The 20,926-nt window shown below is 50.5% G+C and overlaps 2 protein-coding genes across 2 annotated transcripts in view; one reads left to right on the top strand and one right to left on the bottom strand.

Annotated features, from left to right (window-relative positions):
- Positions 1–562: 562 nt before the first annotated feature.
- Positions 563–18,326, bottom strand: LOC307055582 (short transient receptor potential channel 2-like; the record flags this gene model as incomplete). Its single annotated transcript, XM_079707800.1, is given in 16 exon segments — positions 563–910; positions 914–954; positions 1,872–2,001; positions 4,549–4,627; positions 4,750–4,877; positions 5,439–5,631; positions 9,012–9,104; positions 9,424–9,713; positions 10,874–10,942; positions 10,944–11,034; positions 12,006–12,186; positions 12,189–12,238; positions 13,885–14,495; positions 14,499–14,508; positions 14,510–14,577; positions 18,105–18,326. Coding segments are annotated over 16 exon segments (2,604 nt in total).
- A 455-nt stretch (positions 18,327–18,781) lies between these two features.
- Positions 18,782–20,926, top strand: part of RNF121 (ring finger protein 121) — a gene marked incomplete at its 5' end in the record, with an annotated part of 83,390 nt that continues 81,245 nt past the window's right edge. Inside the window, one exon of the mRNA XM_079709495.1 lies at positions 18,782–18,859. Coding sequence (XP_079565621.1) covers positions 18,797–18,859 — 63 coding nt within the window. The remainder of the gene's footprint in view (positions 18,860–20,926) is intronic.

Below are 20,926 nucleotides of genomic sequence, written 5' to 3'. Positions count from 1 at the left end.
TATGGGACTCAGGGACTGAGGGACTAAAAAGAATGACTTTTTGATCACTTTTAGACATGGTCTCAGTGCAGACCCTTGTCACACACTGTAACCTGCAAACCCAGACGCTTTAATAGACAGAGGTTCCTCACAATAGCCCTGAAGGCAGGAAGGGGGACAGATGGCTTCCTAGGCCATTTGTCAGATGAGGAATGCAGAGCTAAGGAAGGAAGCAACTTGGTGAAGGTCAGAGAGGTAGTGCTGAAACCAGGACCCTTACCTCCTAGTCCAGAACCCTTTCCACCAAACATCTGAAGGAACTCAAAGTAGGATCCTAAGCCCCCAATATCTGGGACCCCAGAGCAAGCCATTTCTCTCTGCCCTGCTCCCACAAGGATTCATTTTGGGCTTGGGGATCTCAAAACATCAAGAGACAGAGATTCTCACACACTCTGGAGGCATGTGACATCCATAACAGAGGCTTTATTGAGGCAAGGAAAGCAGCACGGGCTCCTACTGAGCCCCACCCTCACCCATCTAGGGTGTTCTACTCAGCACCAGAAGACGGGACCCTCCCACTGCATCAGGACCCCTCCTTGGTTCCCAGGTCTTCCTCCTGGGGCACGTCCCCAGCCCCCTCTGATCCTTGCTCCCTGTGCCCTAGCACGTAAGCTGGGGAGGAGGGGCCAGACTCTCCAGATGCTGGAGTCCTGGCCCTGCCTGCCTCCTGAAGCCCAGTTTCTGAAGACACCTGGGTCCCCACAATCCCTGGCACTGTCAGCTCTGGGTTCTCAGGGATGGGAGGGCCAAGGTTCTGGAAGCTGTTGCACACTCGGGTGATGGAGCGACGGAGGATGCTGGCACCGTCTGGTGGCTGGCGCAGCCTTCCCTCCACCGGAGTCTGCTGCACACCGGCTACCTTGCTTTGCAGTCAAGATACTGTCTTGGTCACCTCTGTCAGTCTGTTGCCCAGGTCTTGGGGAGCGGTGGGGCGTGGCAGTAGTGACGGGGAGGTCACTCAGAAGATGAGCCTGTCCTGGATCACTTCTACCCTCAGCACAACCCCAGGGGACATTTATCCCAGGGGTTCTAGACAGGAGAACTGGAGGAAGTGAGGGACTGGCTTATGGCATGTGGGTCAGGTGCGCAGGCCGAGTCAGGCGCAGATGAATCAGCAGGGCTGGGGTGGTGGTGAGTTTAGAAGATATCAAGAAGGAAAGTCTTATGGACCAGAGAAGGGGTCAGGAGTCATAAGGATGGGAAATTTTCTAATGGGTAGAGATTTGTACATCTGCCTCCTCTGCCTTCTTCCCCATCTACACCTGCCCAGCTCATACCCACCCTCAGAGCCCAGTTCTGATTCCACCTCCTTTTTCTCCAGCTTCTGGTACTCTATCCTTCTGCCTTCCCACGAGCCTCTCAAAATGATAGACTCTTTCTCTTCTTTGGGCTCCCACTGCAATTTGTGTCTCTTTTTCTAAGCATTTTCTGCCTAGTGACATGGTTTCTCTTCCTCAGCAGACTGAAAGCTTCCTATGTGTCCCTGCTGGGAACAAAGGGGACATAGCAATGAACCCTGGTTGAATGAGTGAATGAATGAATGATGAATAAGGTGAATGAGTGAATGGGAAAGGGAGTGAATGAGAAAATAAATGAACACAAGAATGAAGGCGGGAATGAAGGATTAAATCAAGTGAGTGAAATAAATGTCTAAACAGGTACAAGGGTAATTGACTGCAAGGGCCCACACGATCTGGGCAGGTTTTGGCTTCCAAGGGTGGGTCAGAGGGGGGCCACATAGAGAACTGCAGGCTGGTTGGAGGGGTGTGAGTCTGGGTGTTCCAGCTGAGCAAGGGACAGGAATGGGGAAGGCCTGGAGGGGAGCAACTAACCTTTCCGACAGGTCTCCTCAAACTCCGGGCGCGCAGTCTCTATGTAGCGCTGTACCAGAGCCTTGACGACATGAAGCCAGTAGGATCCACGCTCTTCCTCCCCAGGCCCTGCCCCCACCCCAGGATTGGCCTGGGATGGGAAGACAGGAGGGCGAGAGAGAGTCTTCACCCCCAGCTTTTCTCTAGTCACTGCATCCTCCCCCAGGCAATAAAGATGGAGGCAAAGTCTGTGCAGACTTTTCTATCCCTGAAGGCCACACATCTAGACCCTCATGCAGACCTGGGAGGTAGTCTGGATGGAGGCCAGAAGGGGTGGAATGGCTGAGTGCAAGAGAACCAGGGTGGGAGGTGGGTGAGGGTTAGGAGGAGAAGCAGAGTGTGGGTGGAGAGAAATGCTGAGCAAGGCAGAGTTGAGCTCTCTCCTGCCACCAACCCAACCTTGGTTTTCTTGACTTGAGTTAGTGCAGGTTAACCCTGTCCTTCAAATTCCGCAGAAGGGAGACTAGGGGATGTGGGGAGGCATCTCCTTGGACCAGCTCATGCATATGAGATGGAAATCATCATGCAAATTAGAATGATTAGTTCTGGGTCCAGTTTGAGGCCCCAGGACAGTACCAGGAGGGCAAGTCGGGCATCTGGGGCAGATAAAGGAGAGAGAGAGCAGAGGTGAAGTAGGCAAAGTGCTGGACTCAGAAGACAGGCTCAAATCCCAGTTCGGTCACTTCGCCGCTGTGTGCCTTGAGCAAGCTACTCAACTTCTTCAGGCTGAAGGTCTCCAGATTTGAAGTGGAGATGGTGATAACACCTACTTCCCAGGCTGGTACTTTCCTGGCATGGAGTAGAGGGTCTCTAAATGCTTAGGAAATAATTATTTTTATTTATCTGTATTTATTTAGCTCTGGAAATATTTTATGGTTAGCCTATTTACTTTTTTTTTTTTCCTCTATTTTTTGGCCTCACCGCGTGGCCTGCGGGATCTTACTTCCCTGGCCAGGGATCAAACCCACGTCCTCTGCAGTGGAAGTGCAGAGTCTTAACCACTGGACCACCAGGGAAGTCCCTAGCCTATTTACTTTTATAATGTAAAAAAGCAAAGCCTTTTCTTAAATATTTTAAAAGGAGAGACAGGATTGACAGAGATGATACAGCAGAAGCATGAGAGAATGATGGGTCCTTTCAGCTGCAGAGTATATAAAGCATGTTTCTTGTATAAAATAAGGACTAAGAGCTTTGGAAAAGCCATTTCCTAAGGTGCAGGGTAGGTGGGAGGAGACAACTCATGGGGTCACCAAGGAGCAGGCTAGTGAGGTGGGGGGCAGCTGGAGGAGGGGTGGGACCTCGTTGGGGGTTCAGCAGAGGGTGGGGGAGACCCCAAGCTGGCTGGTATAGTGGGATCCATCAGGACTCAGTGACTCCCAACACAGGTCCAGAGAACTGAATACAACTTCAGGTGAAGATGCTGAGTTGCACCCTAGAGGGGAAGCAGCCCTGACATGGGGTCTGCAAATATGCATCACCTGGAAACCTGGACAGGGCTGGGAAGTGGTCAGGGGGAAAGGGTGATAGTCCCAGAATGTGGAGTTTGAGATCCATTAGGGTGTAAGAGGTACCATGCAGGATAGCCTGGAGCCAGGATGGTGGGAACTGGGAACCTTTGGCATTTAGTTTCTTGTAAATGTCATGTTTTCTCCATGCTTTTGCACATGCTGTTTCCTGTGCCTAGAACTCCCTTCTCCACCGTACCTGCCCATCAACCTCCTGTTTATCCTTCAGGATTCTACTCTGCCCTCAAGGTCTCTGGGAAGCTCCCTGACTCCTGAGGCTGGGTCTGGGGCCTCTCCTCCCCACTCCAATAGCCCCCTGTGCTTCTTTCTATCATAGGTTTGTCATCATGCACAATTACAGTCCATTTCCTTCTGATGCTCTAGACTGTCAGCACCTCAAACGACCACCGTCCTGCATATCTTTATTTCCAGAATTGGCGTGTTTTGGTAAGTGTTTGTTAAACAAACTGTTGACCAATCAGATAAGGGAAGGCCTTCCTCACCTGGGGATCCAGGGGCCTCAGAGCTTCAGAGTTGGCCTGTGGCCTCGCAGAGCTGACCTGGAGGCCCTGTCTTAGAGAGACCCTCAGGTAACATGTTTTAAGGGGAACAGATAGGACCCCCTACAGACCTGGCAGTAATGCTATCTGAATTAGCAGGGGGTCCCATGCCAAGCCAGACTGAGTTAGCGAGCAGATAATGAGAGGTAAGTTAGTGCCTTGGAGGCCTGCCCTCCTCTTTCAGGCCTCAGCCACCTTCTAATTTCCAGTTTGTGGGGCATTCTCCACTTGGCTTCTTAACACGTTACTTTGAAAAACGTTCAATGATATCTTGACCCAGTTTAGGGCAAAAAGTTTTGCCTAAAGCTTATGGGGTATTGGCGTCTTGGGAGGAGGGTGGCATGAACTTCTGTTCGAGCTGGGTGGCACAGGATTGGAAATTTAGGAAATGGCCAAAGCCAGGAAGAGGGAAATGCAAGCCATACGAGAGAGCAGGAATTGGGAGTAGGCTTTCTGGGAAACATACCAGGAAAGACAGACAAGCCAGGGGTGTTCAGACAAATGGATGGTATAGGCAATACAGTTGAAGACCCGGTGTGAGGAAGACCCACAGCAGGCAGAGGAGATACTCACAAAGGTGGGGACTGGGGGAGAGTCTGGCTTCTTGGTTTTGCAGCAGGAGCAGCAACAGCAAATGAAGTGGAAAATTCTCCTGAGAAATTGAGATGGAGGGAAGGGGTTAGTTGGAGGACTGGGTCTAGGCTAATGGGGCAGGAGCTGGGATAGGGGTGCTGAGTGCTGGGGGGTTGGGAGTGAGAGCTCTGAGGTTATCACCTGAGAAGGCAGAAGGTAGCCTTGGGGGAGGGCAGGATGTTGAAGGGCACAGGCAGCGTCAGACCCTCTCGGAAGTAGGACAGGTAGAGCTTGGAGCAAGCAAACTTCCACTCCACATCAGCAGTGTCCTGGGGGCCAGGAGGCAGGGGCTTTGCAAGGACCACTTTGGTGCCTAGCCCTCCTGCCCACTCAGTCTGCCCCATTTCCCCCCAGCCCCCATGTCTCTTCTTCTCCAACCTCTTTCTTCTCCCCATTCTTATCTGCACCTCCACCTATCACCCACATTTCCCCTGCCTGTACCCCGCTTCCCCTCTTCCTCCCCACCATCTTTCATGCTTCTGCCATCCAGTTCCATCCAGCCTATTCTCCAGCCACAAAACCTAACCCATCCATCTCCTTCCTCTCCCTTCTCACATTCCCACCTACTTTTCCACAACACATCCTTCCTCCCCACCATAAGGTGGAAAGAGCACTAGACTTGTATCTGGAGAAAATAATAACATCATTAAGACCCTCAATGTACAGATGAGGAAAATGAGGCCTAGAGAGGAAAACTTGTCCCCAGTCACAAAACAAGGCAGTAGTGGAGGCAGAGCCGGAACCCAAATGTCTCCACTCCTTGCATCCTATTCCTCTCCATTCCTTTCTCTCTTCCTCCCTCTGGCCTGAGCCACCCTCAGTTCACGCATCTCAGTCCTCTGGAAGGAGGTGGTGATCATGGCAATGAGCGTGCTGAGCAGCACAATGACCATGATGATGGTAAAGATACCGTAGAGTGCCCGGCCCACAAATTCCGGCACCAGAAACTGCGGCATGTCAACCACACTGTGCTCCACCATGCCAAACATGGTCCAGAACAGAAACTGGAAGGTCTCGTTGAAACTGACATGGGGGGCTGAAGAGTAGGATGTGAGCGGTGGGAGATGAGCCAGAGCGCCACCCAGACCCACTCCTCCTCACCTTCAGGACCCAGGCAAAGGCGCTGTGCTTCCACGAAGCCCGTTGGACCACCTGTCATTTCTGATCTCCCGCCAGAATTTACTGAGCTTATAGCAGTGCCAGGAACAGGTGCTAAGGATACAGCCGTGAACAATACAAGCACAGTCCGTGTCTTCAAGGACGTTATGTTCTGGGTGGGGATCGGGGGTGAGATGGACACTAACTCTACAAACATTCCTAAATTGTGGCAAGTGCTATGAAGCAGCAGCACAGGATGTTATGGCCTAGTCTGGGAGCTGGGGAAAACTTCCTTGAAAAACATTCAAGCTGAGCTCTGAAGGTTGAGGGAATCAACCAGGGGGGAAGGGAAGGAGATGTGAAGTGTGCCCAAAGTAGGGGAGTCTGGGGCGCATTTGAGGAACTGAGAGATGGCCAGCATAGCTCGTCTCAGAGGGCAAAGGAGAGAGAAGCTTGTGAGAGGGAAGCAGGGACCAAGCAGGTCATGCAGGGCCCTGTAGGATAAAAACAAAGATCCTCACTATGGCCTAGGAGCCTTAGGAAGCTATGAAGAATTCTAAGCAGAAGGTGACCCCTGAATTACTTTTGATAAGATCACACTGGCTGCTGTGAGGAGAGTGGAAGAGAAGCAGATGAGAGAGTGGGGGCACGGAGACCAGTCAAGAAGCTGTTGCCGTGGTCTGGGTGAGAGAGGATGGTGGTTGGACCACAGAAGCAGCCACCCATGCTGCTCCAGTTCAAGCCTAGATGACTGCAACAGTCTCCACAGCGGGTCTCTGGCCCCAGTCCCTCTCTCGTCCTTCCATCCTCCACACTGCACTGAAGGTGTTCTTTCTAAATGCTGATCTGATGTGCTGCACTTCTTGTCAAACTTTAAATGCTCCTAACTACTCTCAGTCCAAATGCCCACCATGCAACGTACCTGAGGTTTTTAGCAAAAATACTTTTGACTTAATTAGCTGTCTCCCATAAATGAGCAGGAGGGCTCAGCCTACCTGTGCTACTGTGGAATGACACCAGGACCCATGAAGCAGGCTGGAAGGACTAGTTCCTGTCCCTGGCACTAAGATTCATGATTTAAACTGTGTCAGCAGACTTCCTCAACATCTTGAAGCCAGGATGTGAACAAGGATCCTTGGTAAGAGGATTGGTCTGAATAAAGCCTCCATTTACTTTGGAACCATGAGAAAGACTTGACCAACATCCACAGGCCCAACCATGGGTCCTTCAGGTTCAACAATAAAACCATCATGTAGTTGCACTCAGGAAGAATTCATGATTGAACGATTGCTTGGGAGGCCATCCGGAGCTCCCTGGTCTGCTGGGCAAGCCAGGCTTCTCAGCAGGACCTTCATGAGCTCTGAGACCTGGCCCCTCTACCCTCTCCAGCCTCCCCTCTCAAAATCCCCTCCATGTACCAACCATGGAGGAAGTCTTGCTCTTCTCCAAGCATACCTCCCTGCCTTAGTATGTGCCCCCTTCTGCCCAGAATGCCCTGTACCTTCTCTGAAGTTCACAGCCTTTGTAGGTGGAGTCCAGATTTCCCTTCTCTATGAAGTCTTCCCTGATCATCAAGGCAGAGGAAGGGGCTTTCCCTTCTGGTTATCCTCAGCATAAGCTCTCCTTCCTCACAGCACTCATCTTCTCAAACTGAGCTTATTTGTGCATGTGGCTATCTTCTCCAGGAGACTGGGTCTGGTTCACTTCCGTCTGTGCTTCCGGTGCCAGGGACAGGACCTACTACAAAGAAGGTGTCATAAATGGGTGTGAACTCAAACAGCAATGAATGAATGACTAAGAAAGCGAATGAATTTAAAAACTGAGTGAATGAATGAACAATGAATGAGTGAGTGAATGAACAAGAAGTTAGTTATTGGCCATATTTAGGGAGAATTGAGTATCAAAAAGAATAATGGGGCTTCCCTGGTGGGGCAGTGGTTAAGAATCTGCCTGCCAATGCAGGGGACAGGGGTTCGAACCCTGGCCTGGGAAGATCCCACATACTGCGGAGCAACTAAGCTCATGCGCCACAACTACTGAGCCTGTGCTCTAGAGCCCGTGAGCCACAACTACTGAGCCCACGAGCCACAACTAATGAGCCCGCATGCCACAACTACTGAAGCCCGCACACCTAGAGCCTGTGCTCTGCAACAAGAAAAGCCACCACAATGAGAGGTCGACCGCACACTGCAACGAAGAGTAGCCCCCAGACACCGCAACTGGGGAAAGTCCGCGCACAGCAACGAAGACCCAACACAGCCAAATGTAAAAACAAATAAATTAATTAATTTAAAAAAAGAATAATGACTGTAATGGATTATTATATTTTTAAAAAATCTTTGAATCCATAGTGATATTCAAAAAGAGTGGAGAAGGAAGCACTTCTTTATGGAAGAATGCCAGCAAAGAAATGTACAGGGAATGACAGCAATAGAAAACCAGCATCTTTTTTTTTTTTTTTTTTTTGCGGTACTCGGGCCTCTCACTGTTGTGGCCTCTCCCATTGCGGAGCACAGCCTCCAGACGCGCAGGCTCAGCGGCCATGGCTCAAGGGCCTAGCCACTCTGCGAAATGTGGGATCTTCCCAGATCGGGGCACGAACCCGTGTCCCCTGCATCGGCAGGCGGACTCTCAACCACTGCGCCACCAGGGAAGCCTGAAAATCAGCGTCTTGAAGCCACTGTTATAATAACTGACGCAGGTAAAAATTATCTGTAGAGGGACTTCCCTGGTGGCGCAGTGGTTAAGAGTCCATCTGCCAGTGCAGGGCACATGGGTCCAATTCCTGGTCCAGGAAGATCCCACATGCTGCAGAGCAACTAAGCCTGTGCACCACAACTACAGAGCCTGTGAGCCACAACTACTGAAGCCCACGCGCCTAGAGCCTGAGCCCTGCAACAAGAGAAGCCACCACAATGAGAAGCCTGCACGCCACAATGAAGACCCAACGCAGGCAAAAATTAATTAATTAATTAAACAAAAATCATCTGTGGATGATAAATCCACTCAGAGCAAAGTTGCAAGAAAGTGGTCTAGTCACACAGTCTCAACATCTCTCTTCATTACCACAAGGGTATCTCCTTTTCAATGGAGAGGTCTGCTAGACCAATGGGCCTCACCAGTGGGCTAAACTGACATTGTGAGCCTCCCGATGAGATATGATGGAAAGTACACATCATCAGTTAGGTTGCGTTCTTGCCAAAATTGCTTAAGTTGAATCTGATCATGAGGAAGAGGTGATTACTAAGCTCTAAGTTCACGGTCCCAGAATCCCACCTGCCCATCCTGCCTCTGCCCCTGGGTACTTGCCCAGCCGCTCTGTCTCCTGATAAGGCACGTAGACGTTGTTGAGGCAGCAGAGGAAGGCGGTCAGGATAATCGTGAGAATGAACATGAATCTGGCAGGGGGTGGGATGGGGGAGGGTCAGAGTAGGTCTCTTCCCTGGGAGAAGTCAGGCTCTGGGTAGAGAGATGGGGGTGATGGCTCCCAGTCTCAGCCTCTACTTGACAAGGATTCAGTGTGGTTATTATTAAGAAGAGAGAAATTAGGGGGTGGGAAATGAGCAGGGATTTAAAGGGTGCTGAAGCAGAAGCTCTCCCTCCAGAATAAAGGATTCTGGGTTGAAACAGTCAAAGCTGGGGATGGGCCAGGCTCCCAGGGAGGGACCGAGATGCTGAGGTGTGGTACAGGGATGAGGGAGAGTCACAGAGTCTTACTGGACAGTAACCTCCAGGGCTCTACTGAGCATTTGGCTGGCCAGCTCAGCAGCTGGACTGGGGGTCCCTTCCTGGACTGGGGGTCTGCCACAGATAAAAGGCCCCACACATGTACCTGCAACCCAAACCACGTGTAGTGAAATCTCCCAGACACTGTGGCTGCGGCCTCGGAAGGTACTCAGCTGCGTCTCCATGACCAGGGACTCTCCCAGCAGGAAGATGCGGAACCACAGATAGGAGGCCGAGTGCAGCAGGAACTTCAGCACCAGACTCCTCATCAGGCGGCCCAGCTTGGGGGAAGGAAGGAGAGCAGGGGTCTCAGAGTCCTGTTCAAATCTCTCCCCACCCTGGATAACTTCTGGGATGCTCAGCCCCCACGTGTCTCCTCCTCTCATTCACTCACTCATTCAGACATTAATGAAGAATGTACTGTATATTAGGCCTTCCCCTTTCATATCTATTTTTTCCTTCACAACCGTATGAGGTGGGTATTGTTATTCCCATTTTTTAGCTAAGGAACTGAGGATCACAGAGATAAAGTAACTTTCCCTTGGGGGGGTCCCACAGGCTCTTCAATCACAACCATGTTAAAAATAAATTCATCACTTTTGATCCCAAACTTGTTCCTTCTCCTCTTCCTCCTGTTTCCCCATCTTAGAAAACGTCCCGGCCACCCAGACCAGGAAGCTTAAAGGCATCTCTGCATCCTCTCTCTCATACACTCTGACCGTGTCCCTAACTCCCGCCCCTCCCCCAATCCATCCTTTACACCACTAGGAGAGAGAGCTTTCTAAAACACAAAACTAATAGGATCTCTCACCTCATTCCAGTCTTCCAGTGGCTCCCATCATTGCATAAGGCTCTGTGGGACCCGGGCCCCTGCTTACTTCCCACCACTCGCCATTTGCACTTATGCTTTAGCTACACAGAATTCCTGTCAGTCTCTAATAGTTTGCATTCTCCCTCCCTGGGCCGTTGATGCACATGCTGTTCCTGCTTCCTGGAGCACTGCTCACCCTATTCCTCACTTGATATACAGGTACCTGGCTTGCTCTTTATTATATCCCCAGCACCAGGCACGATGCCTGGTTCATAGTAGGGTCTCAAGGAAATATTTGTTGGGTGAAGGAGTAGAAATATCTGGGTCCACAAGGGCTCCCAAAGAATTTGTAGGTTGGGGCAGAGTCTCTTTAGGAGATTATTGGGCTGTATATACGACTCAGGCTTTGGAGGCAGAGAGACCTCAGTTTCAATCCTGACTCTGCTATTTACTGTGGACAAAAGAGCATTCTGTTCCTTGTGTCTCCAATGTAAAATTCAGGTGCAATGCCTACCTTCCAGGACCACCTCAAATTACCTGATGGGAACATACCCTAAGTGCCTGGCCCAGGGCCTGGCATAAAACAAGTGCTCAATAAATGACAGTTATCATTACTTCTATTCTTAGTACCCGGGACTTGGGCCCCAGCCAGCGGCCAAGGCAGAGGAAGGGCGTGGTGAGGAAGATGAGGAAGGCGACCAAAGATCTTCCAGAGAGTGGGGCTCCCACGCCAGCCAGCCAGGTTCCCATGCCAGATGGAGGACAGGACCTGCTGGCAGATGGGGGGCGTGCTACAAACTAAACAGAGATGGGAGTGAGGGGAGGGGGTGGCCACCAGCCAGGGAGGAGGAAGGGGAGCCAGTTGGGTGCACTGACTTCCCTGCCATAGAGACTGAACCATGTTTTTTTTCTTCCCAGGCCAGCCAGCTCAGAAGAGAGGCAACCCACTTGCCGTGTGACCTAGGGCAGACCCCGCCCCTCTTTGGGACTTGGTTTCCTAGTCTATGAAGAGGTTGAATTCAAAGATTTTCCTGGACTCTCCAGATCCTGCATTCTTGAATCTAAGTCAGGCAGTGGTGGGTGCAACTGGGTACCCAGTCCCAGAACTCGCAGGATTCCTTGTCTTCTTAGAGATGTGAGGCACCAGACTACATGGTCTTGAGGAGGGAGGAGCAGGGAAAGTGGGCTCTGGTGTCTTGGGGAGCCATTGTGAAGGAAGGTTTTTGGTTACGCTCCTGGCGGGCTAGGATATCTAGGGTAGGGGAGAGGGAGGAGTGAGGGGTGGGGGAGGCTAGAAGGAGAGCATGTCTTAGGCTTAGGGGGCAGGAGTCTAATGCAGTGGGGAACCATGGAATCACTTGACCCTTAAGCCCTGAGAGATGCAGTCTAATCTTGCTGAATAGAGTGAGATACTGAAGTCTAACAACAGAAAAAGACCACACCAAACCTACTCAGCAGGCCAGAGGCTGAGCTGAGGGTAAGACCCAGAAGTCTGTTCTGAAGGTGGGGTCTGGGTGGGTAACGGGACTTCCAAGGGCTGGGGAGAGGTTAGGGACTTAGACTGAAGGTAAGAAGGGCAGGTGGGAGACCCACAGGATCAAGGGCCTAGATAGAAGGGCGCTCAGAATGAAGATCTAAGACGGGTCCTGAGGGCAGGGAAAGGACTTGCTTAGGGTTGGAGCGGGGACTACGTAGAGGTGGCAGGGCAAGGGGTCAGGGCAGGGCCGGGGAGGAGGGGGTGGGTAGGGCCCAGCTGACCTACTTCTGGTTGTAGGTGATGGCCAGTCGCAGCCTCGCCAGGTTGGGGATGCTTTCCTCAAAGGCCTGGTCCAGACCCTCGGCCTCGGGCTCAGTCTTGCTGTCCTCGCCCAAGTCATCGAGCACTGCAGTGACCTCGCTCTGGTTCCGGCACATGCCCAGCAGTTCAAAGCCGTAGTCCTGGCTAGCGACTCCAGAGCAATGTACTCGGGCGGTAGGGAGGAAGTCCATGTGTGCCTGCCACCCTGGGGCCCCAGCCCCATTAGGTCAGCCCCCACCCTCCCAAAAGTGGGTCTGGGCCACTCTGTCCTGCCCTCGGCCATCACTTCCCCACAGCTGGTGTCACCCTGAGTCCTCTATTCCTTTCTTCCCTTCCACCCCACCTGTCCTCTTGGCTATAACGAGGCACTTCTTGGGTCAACTTCGCTTCTCTGTTGCTGCATCTACCTCACTGCTGAGGCATTTCAACTCAGACCCGTCCGTCACCTTTGTCCACCCCTTGTACTTCCTCTTCCCTATTCCTGTCCCACTTCTGCTCCTATTCTTCATGCCTTCTTGGGTTAATTGAATTACTTTTGTTGAGCACCTACCTTATATGAGAGCCCGTGCTGGCAGTTTTAGGAGCTGCAGACACGAGTGGGCAGTTCTTGTTTCCACTTTACCCATCCTAGCCTCAGTTTTACTTGGGGCCCTAATGCCAGAGAGAATCCAGGCTAGGATTTTAGGAGGCTAGGTCTGAGGCCCAGCATGGTCCCTCAGGTGGTGTCACACGGGGTAAGGTATTTCCCCTATCCAAGCCTCAGCCCCCTTGCCTGGAAAGTGGGGATGATCATTCCTGCTGCCTCCTTCTGTGGGCTGCTACGAGGATGAGGGATGGTCCTTTGGAAAGGGCTGCTCTTCCCTGCTACCTGTGAAGTGGAGGCTCTTCATTCCCTGATCCTTCTACGACTCTGGAGAAGCACCATGCTCTTCCCTGAGCTCTTCTGGCACAGGTCACATCCTGCCCTAGGACTCTGTTAATATCCTTGTTTGTTTCCCCACCTAATGGTAATCTTGACCATGGGGACCAAGTCTGCCTGGCACAGAGGGGATGTCAGTGGATGAGTGATGGATGGAACTGGACTGGTGAATTCAAAGCCCCTGACCAGTCCCTGCCTCCAGGCCTCCCTGGCTCCCCTTCACGCATTCTGTCTGCACAGGGTTCCTGCACTCATCCCATGTCTACTTTTACTAGCCGAGAGTCTTTGCTTGGACTGAATCCCTACCTCAAATATCCTCCCTACTCCTCTTCACTTGTGTTAAACCACCTGGTTGTGTAGCCAAGATTAATCCCACTTCTTCCAAGGAGTCTGCCCTGCACACAACATGTGTAGCTTCCTGACCTCTTTTCTGCTCCTTAGAAGCCCTCTGGTACCATCCACAGAGACCCTGAATGAAGCTGAGCATCCTGGGAGTCTTGTCCGCCTCTCTCTGCCTTCTCTCTCCCTGCTGTGATCACAAGCATGAGGCCCCAACACACAGTGCTCTAGGTGGGACCACACAGTAGGTATTCAGAAAGGACAGGTTCTACTGAATGTCATCTCTAAGTCTGTCCAGCTGCCTTCCTATCTATGCTCTCTCTCCTCCCTCAGACAAACCCAGGAGACACCTAGGATAGGGTCTGTTCCACCCCCATGAGACTAGGTACCCCTAGACTGACAGCTGTCTGCAATTAGAATGAGATCCCCCTCAGGGTGTAATTCTGCAGCTCCCCATCAGAAGGGAGGTTTCCTGAGAACATCTTTCTGTTGTTTCCCTCTTCCCAGAACACCCACCACAGGCCCGACCACACCCCGGTGGAGGACAGATACGGGACACCAAGGGCAGGGGAAGGGAGCAGAAACCAACCGTGGGCAAGGCGCCTGAGCTCGCAGCTGAGCTGGAAGGCAGCCAGCATGGCATCCTCGCTGGCCAGTGAGAGGTGGGCGCAGCTGGCAATGCCACTGCAGGTGTTGATGCGGGACAGGGAGAACTGGAGCAGATCGTAGCAGCATGTGTTGCTGCACTCAAGGCAGGCACAGGAGACGGGGTGGGGCCAGGCAATGCTGTGGCCCTGGTCCATGAGCAGCTGGGCGATCTCATACAGGTCCTTCTGGCAGGCCAGGGTGAGGGAGGTGACACCAGGGGCAAAGCAGGGGCCATCGACTGATGAGTCAAAGAAGGCCAGTGAGAAAGACCTGGTGTCCACCTTGCGGCCCTTCTCCTGTTCCAGCCAGGCCAGCAGGCGACGCACCACTGCTGGCTGGTTTGTGTCCACAGCCACCAGCAGGGCCTCGTGGATCTGCCGGAAGTCGAACTTGACACTGGCCAACAGCACATCAGTGATGGCCTCATGGCCCAGGCAGATGGCCAGATTGAGGGCCTCCCTCCAGGAGTGGTCCTCAGCCTCCTCCACATTTTGCAGGGGCCCGCCTGGCCCACCGTCTGTGGCCTCAACCCGCAACTCCAGCAGCTGCTACACCAGGTCAAATGGCACCCAGCAGCAGAGGTGGGAACTTCAGCTTTCTGTTCACGATCTCGGTCCACTTAGGCTGAGGCTGGATGAAGGAGAGGGTGGGACCCCGAGTCTCCAACCTCCTTTGCTTTGGGGCCTCCCTCACCCTTCCACCTTCAAGCCCTTAACTCTCTATACCCAGGCAACATTATAGTCTTCCTATCCCAAACACACAATAACACAAATTTCCATTTTTGTTTTAGGTAACACTTATGTAGTGCTTAAGTACAGGTAGTTTTCAAAACCCTTCATAAGTAAGTAACTCATTCAATTCTTAAATATCCCTGTAAGGTAGGAGCTATCATTCCCTCTTTAACAGGAGAAGAACCTGACATACAGACATGCCAAACCACTTAACGAGGTGGGCAGCCAGGCAGTCTGGCTGAGGAGGTGGTATTGCTAGTTACTTTTCCATGCTACTTCTCAACTCAAATAGAAATTATTACTAGTAGCTTTGGGATTTCTGGAGTCTCTACTTGTTCAAAAGCCCCCAAATGTGGGATATGAGAATGTAGGTAAGTAAATACTTTCCCTCTTTTAAGGAAAATAACAATGCTACCACTTTTATCTGTTTTACTCTGAAATTAAATTCTACATTAGGGGCTTCCCTGGTGGTGCAGTGGTTTAGAGTCTGCCTTCCGATGCAGGGACACAGGTTCGTGCCCCAGTCTGGGAAGATCCCACATGCCGTGGAGCAGCTGGGCCCGTGAGCCATGGCCGCTGAGCCTACGCGTCCGGAGCCTGTGCTCCGCAACGGGAGAGGCCACAACAGTGAGAGGCCTGCGTACCGCAAAAAAATAAAAAATAAAAAAAAATAAAAGCAGAGCTCTGGTTAAAGCACAGGTTGGGAGGCCTGGAGACATACCTGTGACCCCTCCCTTCAACTTCTGGAAATGAATCCCCAAGAGTATAGTTTGAAAACCACAATATTAGAAGATAGCTAATGTCCTCTAGCATTTTGTAAGGCCAAGTCCATAAGAAAGCCATTTAGGCTGACCATGTAGGTAAGGAGGATAACAATAATTTTTATTTTACTTCACTTAGGAGTTGACATAATAGTTCCTAAAGACTCTCTAAGGGTCTTTCTGAGATGTGTGGGGATGTTTTTGACAGTCATAAAGACTAGGAAGCATTGTTGTCATTAGGGTCTGGAGGCCACGGATGCTAAATATCCCACCATGCATATGATATTGCTATAAAATGCAGACTTCTACCCAAAATGTCAACGGCACCCCTTGAGAAAGACTAGGGTAACAGAAGAGGAAGTGTGGGGAGAAAGGGGAAATGGATAGAGAGATGACAGTGGAGGAAAGGGTGGGATCAGCCCCAAAACTACACTCTAGGCTTGGGGACCCTGAAGCTGTCAATCTTGGATATTTCATTTAGTTAATATTTGGAGGAGGGGTGTCTAGTAGGTACCAGGCACTGTACTAAGTTACGTAGTGGTGAATAAGACATATACAATCTTTTTCATGAAGATGACTTCATGAAACTGCTTGGTGTTCTCCAAGGATTAAGTGCTTTCTGACCTCCCTGCCCTTGTATATGCTGTTGTTCTTGTGTTTTTTGGCAATAGCTTATTTACTCTGTGTGTCTCCCCACTAAGTAGTGAGTTCTTTGAGGATATGGATTTTTGTCATGCTCATCATCTCCCACACCTCGGAGACATGCTGGAACACAGTAGGCATAAATAAATAGTCATTGAAAAGAGTCATTGAAAAGAGTAGTTTAGGGGCTTCCCTGGTGGCTCAGTGGTTAAGAATCCGCCTGCCAATGCAGGGGACACGGGTTCGAGCCCTGGTCCGGGAAGATCCCACATGCCGCGGAGCAACTAAGCCTGTGTGCCACAACTACTGAGCCTGTGCTCTAGAGCCCGCGAGCCACAACTACCAAGCCCATGTGCCACAATTACTGAAGCCTGCGTGCCTAGAGCCCGTGTTCCGCAACAAGAGAAGCCACCGCAGTGAGAAGCCTGCGCACAGCAACGAAGAGTAGCCCCCGCTCGCTGCAACTAGAGAAAGCCCACGCAGCAACGAAGACCCAATGCAGCCAAAAATAAATAAAATAAATTTAAAAAAAGAAAAAAAGGAAAAAGTAGTTTATTAAGTCAACATAATTCTAATCAGAATTCCAGCAGAAGTTGCTGGCAATCACCACAAAGTCATCAACCAATAAAGGGCCACAAATTGCTAAGACAATTCTAAAAAGATGGATCAAAGAGGTGGAGAACAACTCTGAAAAGAATTACAAAGTCACAGTATTTCAACATATGGTCTATAGAAACAAGCAAATAGATTCCAGAAACAGACTCATATAAATGGGAATTTACAACCTGTTAAGTTGATTGTAAGATAGAGCACGATTTTGCCAGAAAAAATGAAGCAATAAATGGTGTTCAGAAAACTAGTTCACACCTAGAGGGATGGGATAGGGAGGGTGGGAGGGAGGCTGAAGAGGGAGGGGATATGGGGATATATGCATACATATATCTGATTCACTTTGTTATACAGCAGAAACTAATACAACATTGTAAAGCAATTATACACCAATAAAGATGTAAAAAAAAAAAAAAGAAATAAAGAAAACCGGTTCACAATGTGAAGAAAAGTAAAAGCAGATCCCTACCTCATGACATATTTTTAAAATTTTACTCAAATGGATCAAAGACGGAAATATGAAAAATAAGGTAACACAAACAAGGTTAAAATACAAACGACTGACTGAAAGATATTTGGAACACATATAAACTTGGATAGTATTCAGAAGTACTTTTATTTTATTTTATTTTTGTAAAGAGGATTCGGGGACTTCCCTGGTGGCACAGTGGTTAAGAATATGCCTTCCAATGCAGGGGACACGGGTTCCATCCCTGGTCAGGGAACTAGATCCCACACGCATGCTGCAGCTAAGAGTTCGCATGCCACAACTAAGGAGCCCGTGAGCTGCAAACAAGGAGCCTGCCTGCTGCAACTAAGACCCGGAGCAACCTAAGAAAATAAAAAAAAATTTACATTAAAAAAAATTAAAATAAAGAGGATTCAATAAAATAATTTATGTAAATACAAAGGACAGTGCCTGACACTTAGTAAGCTCTAATAAATATCTGTGACTAACCTTACCTTATAGATAATATTATTAGGAATGCTTTGATAATATGGAATTAGCTGAGTTGAACTGGGGAAAGGAGTTGTGAGAATGTTCCCTGAAGCTCAAAAGTTGACAGTCCTGGTTAGGAGGCAGGGGGTTGGAAATGAGTTAGGAAGCTGTAAGTCGGGGTGCAGCATAGTGAATAAGGTGTACAGGACGAGGGTAAAGGTAGGAGCTGGGGACGCAGAGTGTGGGCATAGTAAAGAGTACGGAGCTGTGTGAAGTGGATCCTGAGGCGTGAGAGCCTAAGAAGCAGTTGGGAGCCGTGCAAGTCCCGCAAGGCTCTTCAGCTCTCAGCTTCGGGAGCCTAAGCCGCTACTTCCACGGCTCCTCGGAATGCACTGTTCTGTCCACTTCCTTGATGGTCACCCTTCCTGCCTTTCGTCCATTCCCCTCCCCATCGACAACCCCAACGACCCTCACCCGGGATAATGGGCCTCGAAGAGCCACCGCTGCCTCAGATCCCGGGCCACAAACCCATTCTCCTGCCAATTCTGCTCTCTGACCTCCGCCTTCTGACCCGAAGCGCCTCTCTTCCGCCTCCCGAAGTCCGTGAATTCGTTCTGGGGCCTCAAGAAGCCGTTGTTTCCGGAAAATGACTCCCACCGAGGTAAGAAGGCGTATGCTATTGCCAGGAAAATACATTCGGTGGTTTATGTATATTTCACTCGTTACAAATCTCCTCTAGAGATAGCGGAATTTAAACTTCCGGGTCAGCTTCCATGCATTCTAGGAAATGTAGTCCTTAGTCTCCACGCTTCACTCCTGTTGCCCAGAGTGAGGGAGCGTCGCGAAAGTAGACGGTTTAGGGACCCTTCTCTTTCGCTCTCCAAAGGGGGAAATCGGCGAAATATTTGCACTGAAAATAATACAAGGCCGATTTCTCATTTTCCAAGAACGCTCCCCCGCGGAAGGTTAGAAATGTACGGGATCCGTCCCTCCTTGACCTTTAAGTGGGTAGCAGGTAGATGGTCTCTTAGTTCGCTTCAGGTCTCCGCCTGTCTTGGTGTCCCGCCCCCTCTGCCGGAGCCCGCACCACCGATTGGCTAGGAGCACTTGAGCGGCGGAAGCAGCTGGCTCGCGCGGGGCCTGCGGGGAGGGGGAGAGTTGTGAAGATGGCGGCGGTGGTGGAGGTGGAGGTTGGAGCAGGTGCTGCCGGGGAACGGGAGTTGGATGAGGTAAGAAGAGTTGAGAGTCGAGGAGAGGAGAGACCCAACCTGAAACTGAAGGGAGGGGAGGGGAGGTATCGGAAGTGGGGGTCCTAGGAGAGATGGAATCCTGAGAAGGAAGGAGCCAACGGGGGACGGGTGCGGGGAGGGGGAAATCTGAGGTACCCTGGACTCCAGGACTCAGGGACTCGGAGGCGGTCGTGGGGCAGAAGACTTGCAGTAACCTCAAGGGTGGAGATGGAGGACAGGGAGAGAAGCCAGAGGGGTTGGGGTGTTAAGATTTGGGATTATTAGGTGGGGGTCCTGGGAGGATTAGAGGGCCGCCAGGTAGCTTGAGTTGGAGGGGTGTGGGCTCCTGCAAGGGAAAGCCGGGTTTTACTGAGGGAAGAGACTCTGTCTAGGTTTACAGGGGGGCTGGGGACGCGGACCGCGGAAGAGTGCTTATCTACTAGTATTAGAGCTTCGGGTTATGTTTACGTAAGAGCTCTTTACATTCTAGAACTTTGTACATAATGTGGACTCAGTAAAGTTTTGGTCATCGAATGATAGAACGAATGGATGAATGGACAACTGTATATCGGAATTCATTCACTCACTTAACAAACATCAAGTATCCCCTTTGTGCCGAGTCCTGGGCTAAGTGCTAGAGACCTTCCCATTGAAGAGCCCACAGAATGGTGATGGGAGACGCATAAGAAGACTAGTTATTGCATCGGAGGTATAATGGTGGCACTGAGAAGAGGGGACCAATTCAGTTTGGGCTAGGGAAGGCTTCCCAGAAGAGATGAGTCTTAACGGATAAGTGATTCTCCCTCCCTCCCTCTCCCTCTCTCCCTCTCCCTCTCTCTCTCTCTCTCTCTCTCCCTCCCCCTCCCTCTCTCCCTCTCTCCCCCTCTCCCCCTCCCCCTCCCTCTCTCCCTCTCTCCCTCTCTCCCTCTCTCCCTCTCTCCCCCTCTCCCCCTCTCCCCCCTCCCTCCCACAACCTCTCCCTCCCCCTCCCCTCTCCTCCCACCCGCCTCCCTCCTTCCCTCCTTCTAGACTTAGAAGTTCTTTGAGAGTGAGCTCTTGAGGGTATATGTCCCCTTTACCTACATAACAGGCATTTAACAACTGGTGTATTCAATTACCAGTGGTCCTTGAAGGAAATCACTAGGAGGAAGGAGACATTGAGTTTGAAGGAATGAAGGGACAGCGCTGAGAAGCAGAGAGAGAAGGTGAGAAAGGAAAGGGAAAAGATTCTGAGGCCAAAGGTACATTCATGGCTAGGGGTGCTTGTGGTTTTGCCCATGACAGCATATGGACAGCAGGGAGAAAATGGAGAAAGTGGATTGATTGTTGGGGATGGAACCAGTGGGATCTCTGAGGGATCAGAATCTTAGAGGCACTGGCTGTGTGTTGGGGGTGAGGATTGGGGATGAGGCCCAGAGAAAGGGAGTAGAAGTGGACTTGAGAAGCAAAGACTGTTGTTTGGTGGTGGGATGACTTGGAGATTTTGGTTTACCTGTTTGGGAACATTAAGGTGGAGGGGAGGAGACTGAGAAGCTGGCAGGTGGTCAGAGCAGGGAGAGATTTTTAAAGAAGCATTTTAGACCCATATCTTTCAGTCACTAAAGACTAGGAATGTTTGGATACCACTCGGTGGGTGAGGTGTGGTAGTCGTGGAAATGACTTCCAAGACCCCTTTCGGCTTTAAGTTTCTGTGATTATGGTTGGCTGTAGTTCAATGAGATATATTTGAAAGTGCCTTGAAAAAGTAAGTACTGTAGTTAAGTTATTATACATGGTTTGTTAGTCATGGGCTCTCCTTTGAGGGGGGCCAGATTTCAGTTACATATATCAGGGTTCATTGAGATAAAGAGCAAAAGTTTTGGCAAAGGAGAAAAGAACTTAAAGTTTTGATGTTAGACATTTTTGATTTTTCCTTCTTAGCTTTTCTTCCCTTATTGTTTTAAGAACTTAAGAGCTTCTAGTATCATAATTATACTTCCAGAGAGTCATGTCTAGAGGTCAACTTTATATGTAACCACTAGCATTTATCCCAGAAACTTCTGTTCCTTGTTTCATTTACTGAGAAAT

This window comes from Hyperoodon ampullatus (genome assembly GCF_949752795.1).
Source record: "Hyperoodon ampullatus genome assembly, chromosome: 7".
NCBI classification, from domain to species: Eukaryota; Metazoa; Chordata; class Mammalia; order Artiodactyla; family Ziphiidae; genus Hyperoodon; species Hyperoodon ampullatus.
The sequence above is the reverse complement of the archived record's forward strand: the minus strand, read 5'-3'. Positions and strand labels throughout refer to the sequence as shown.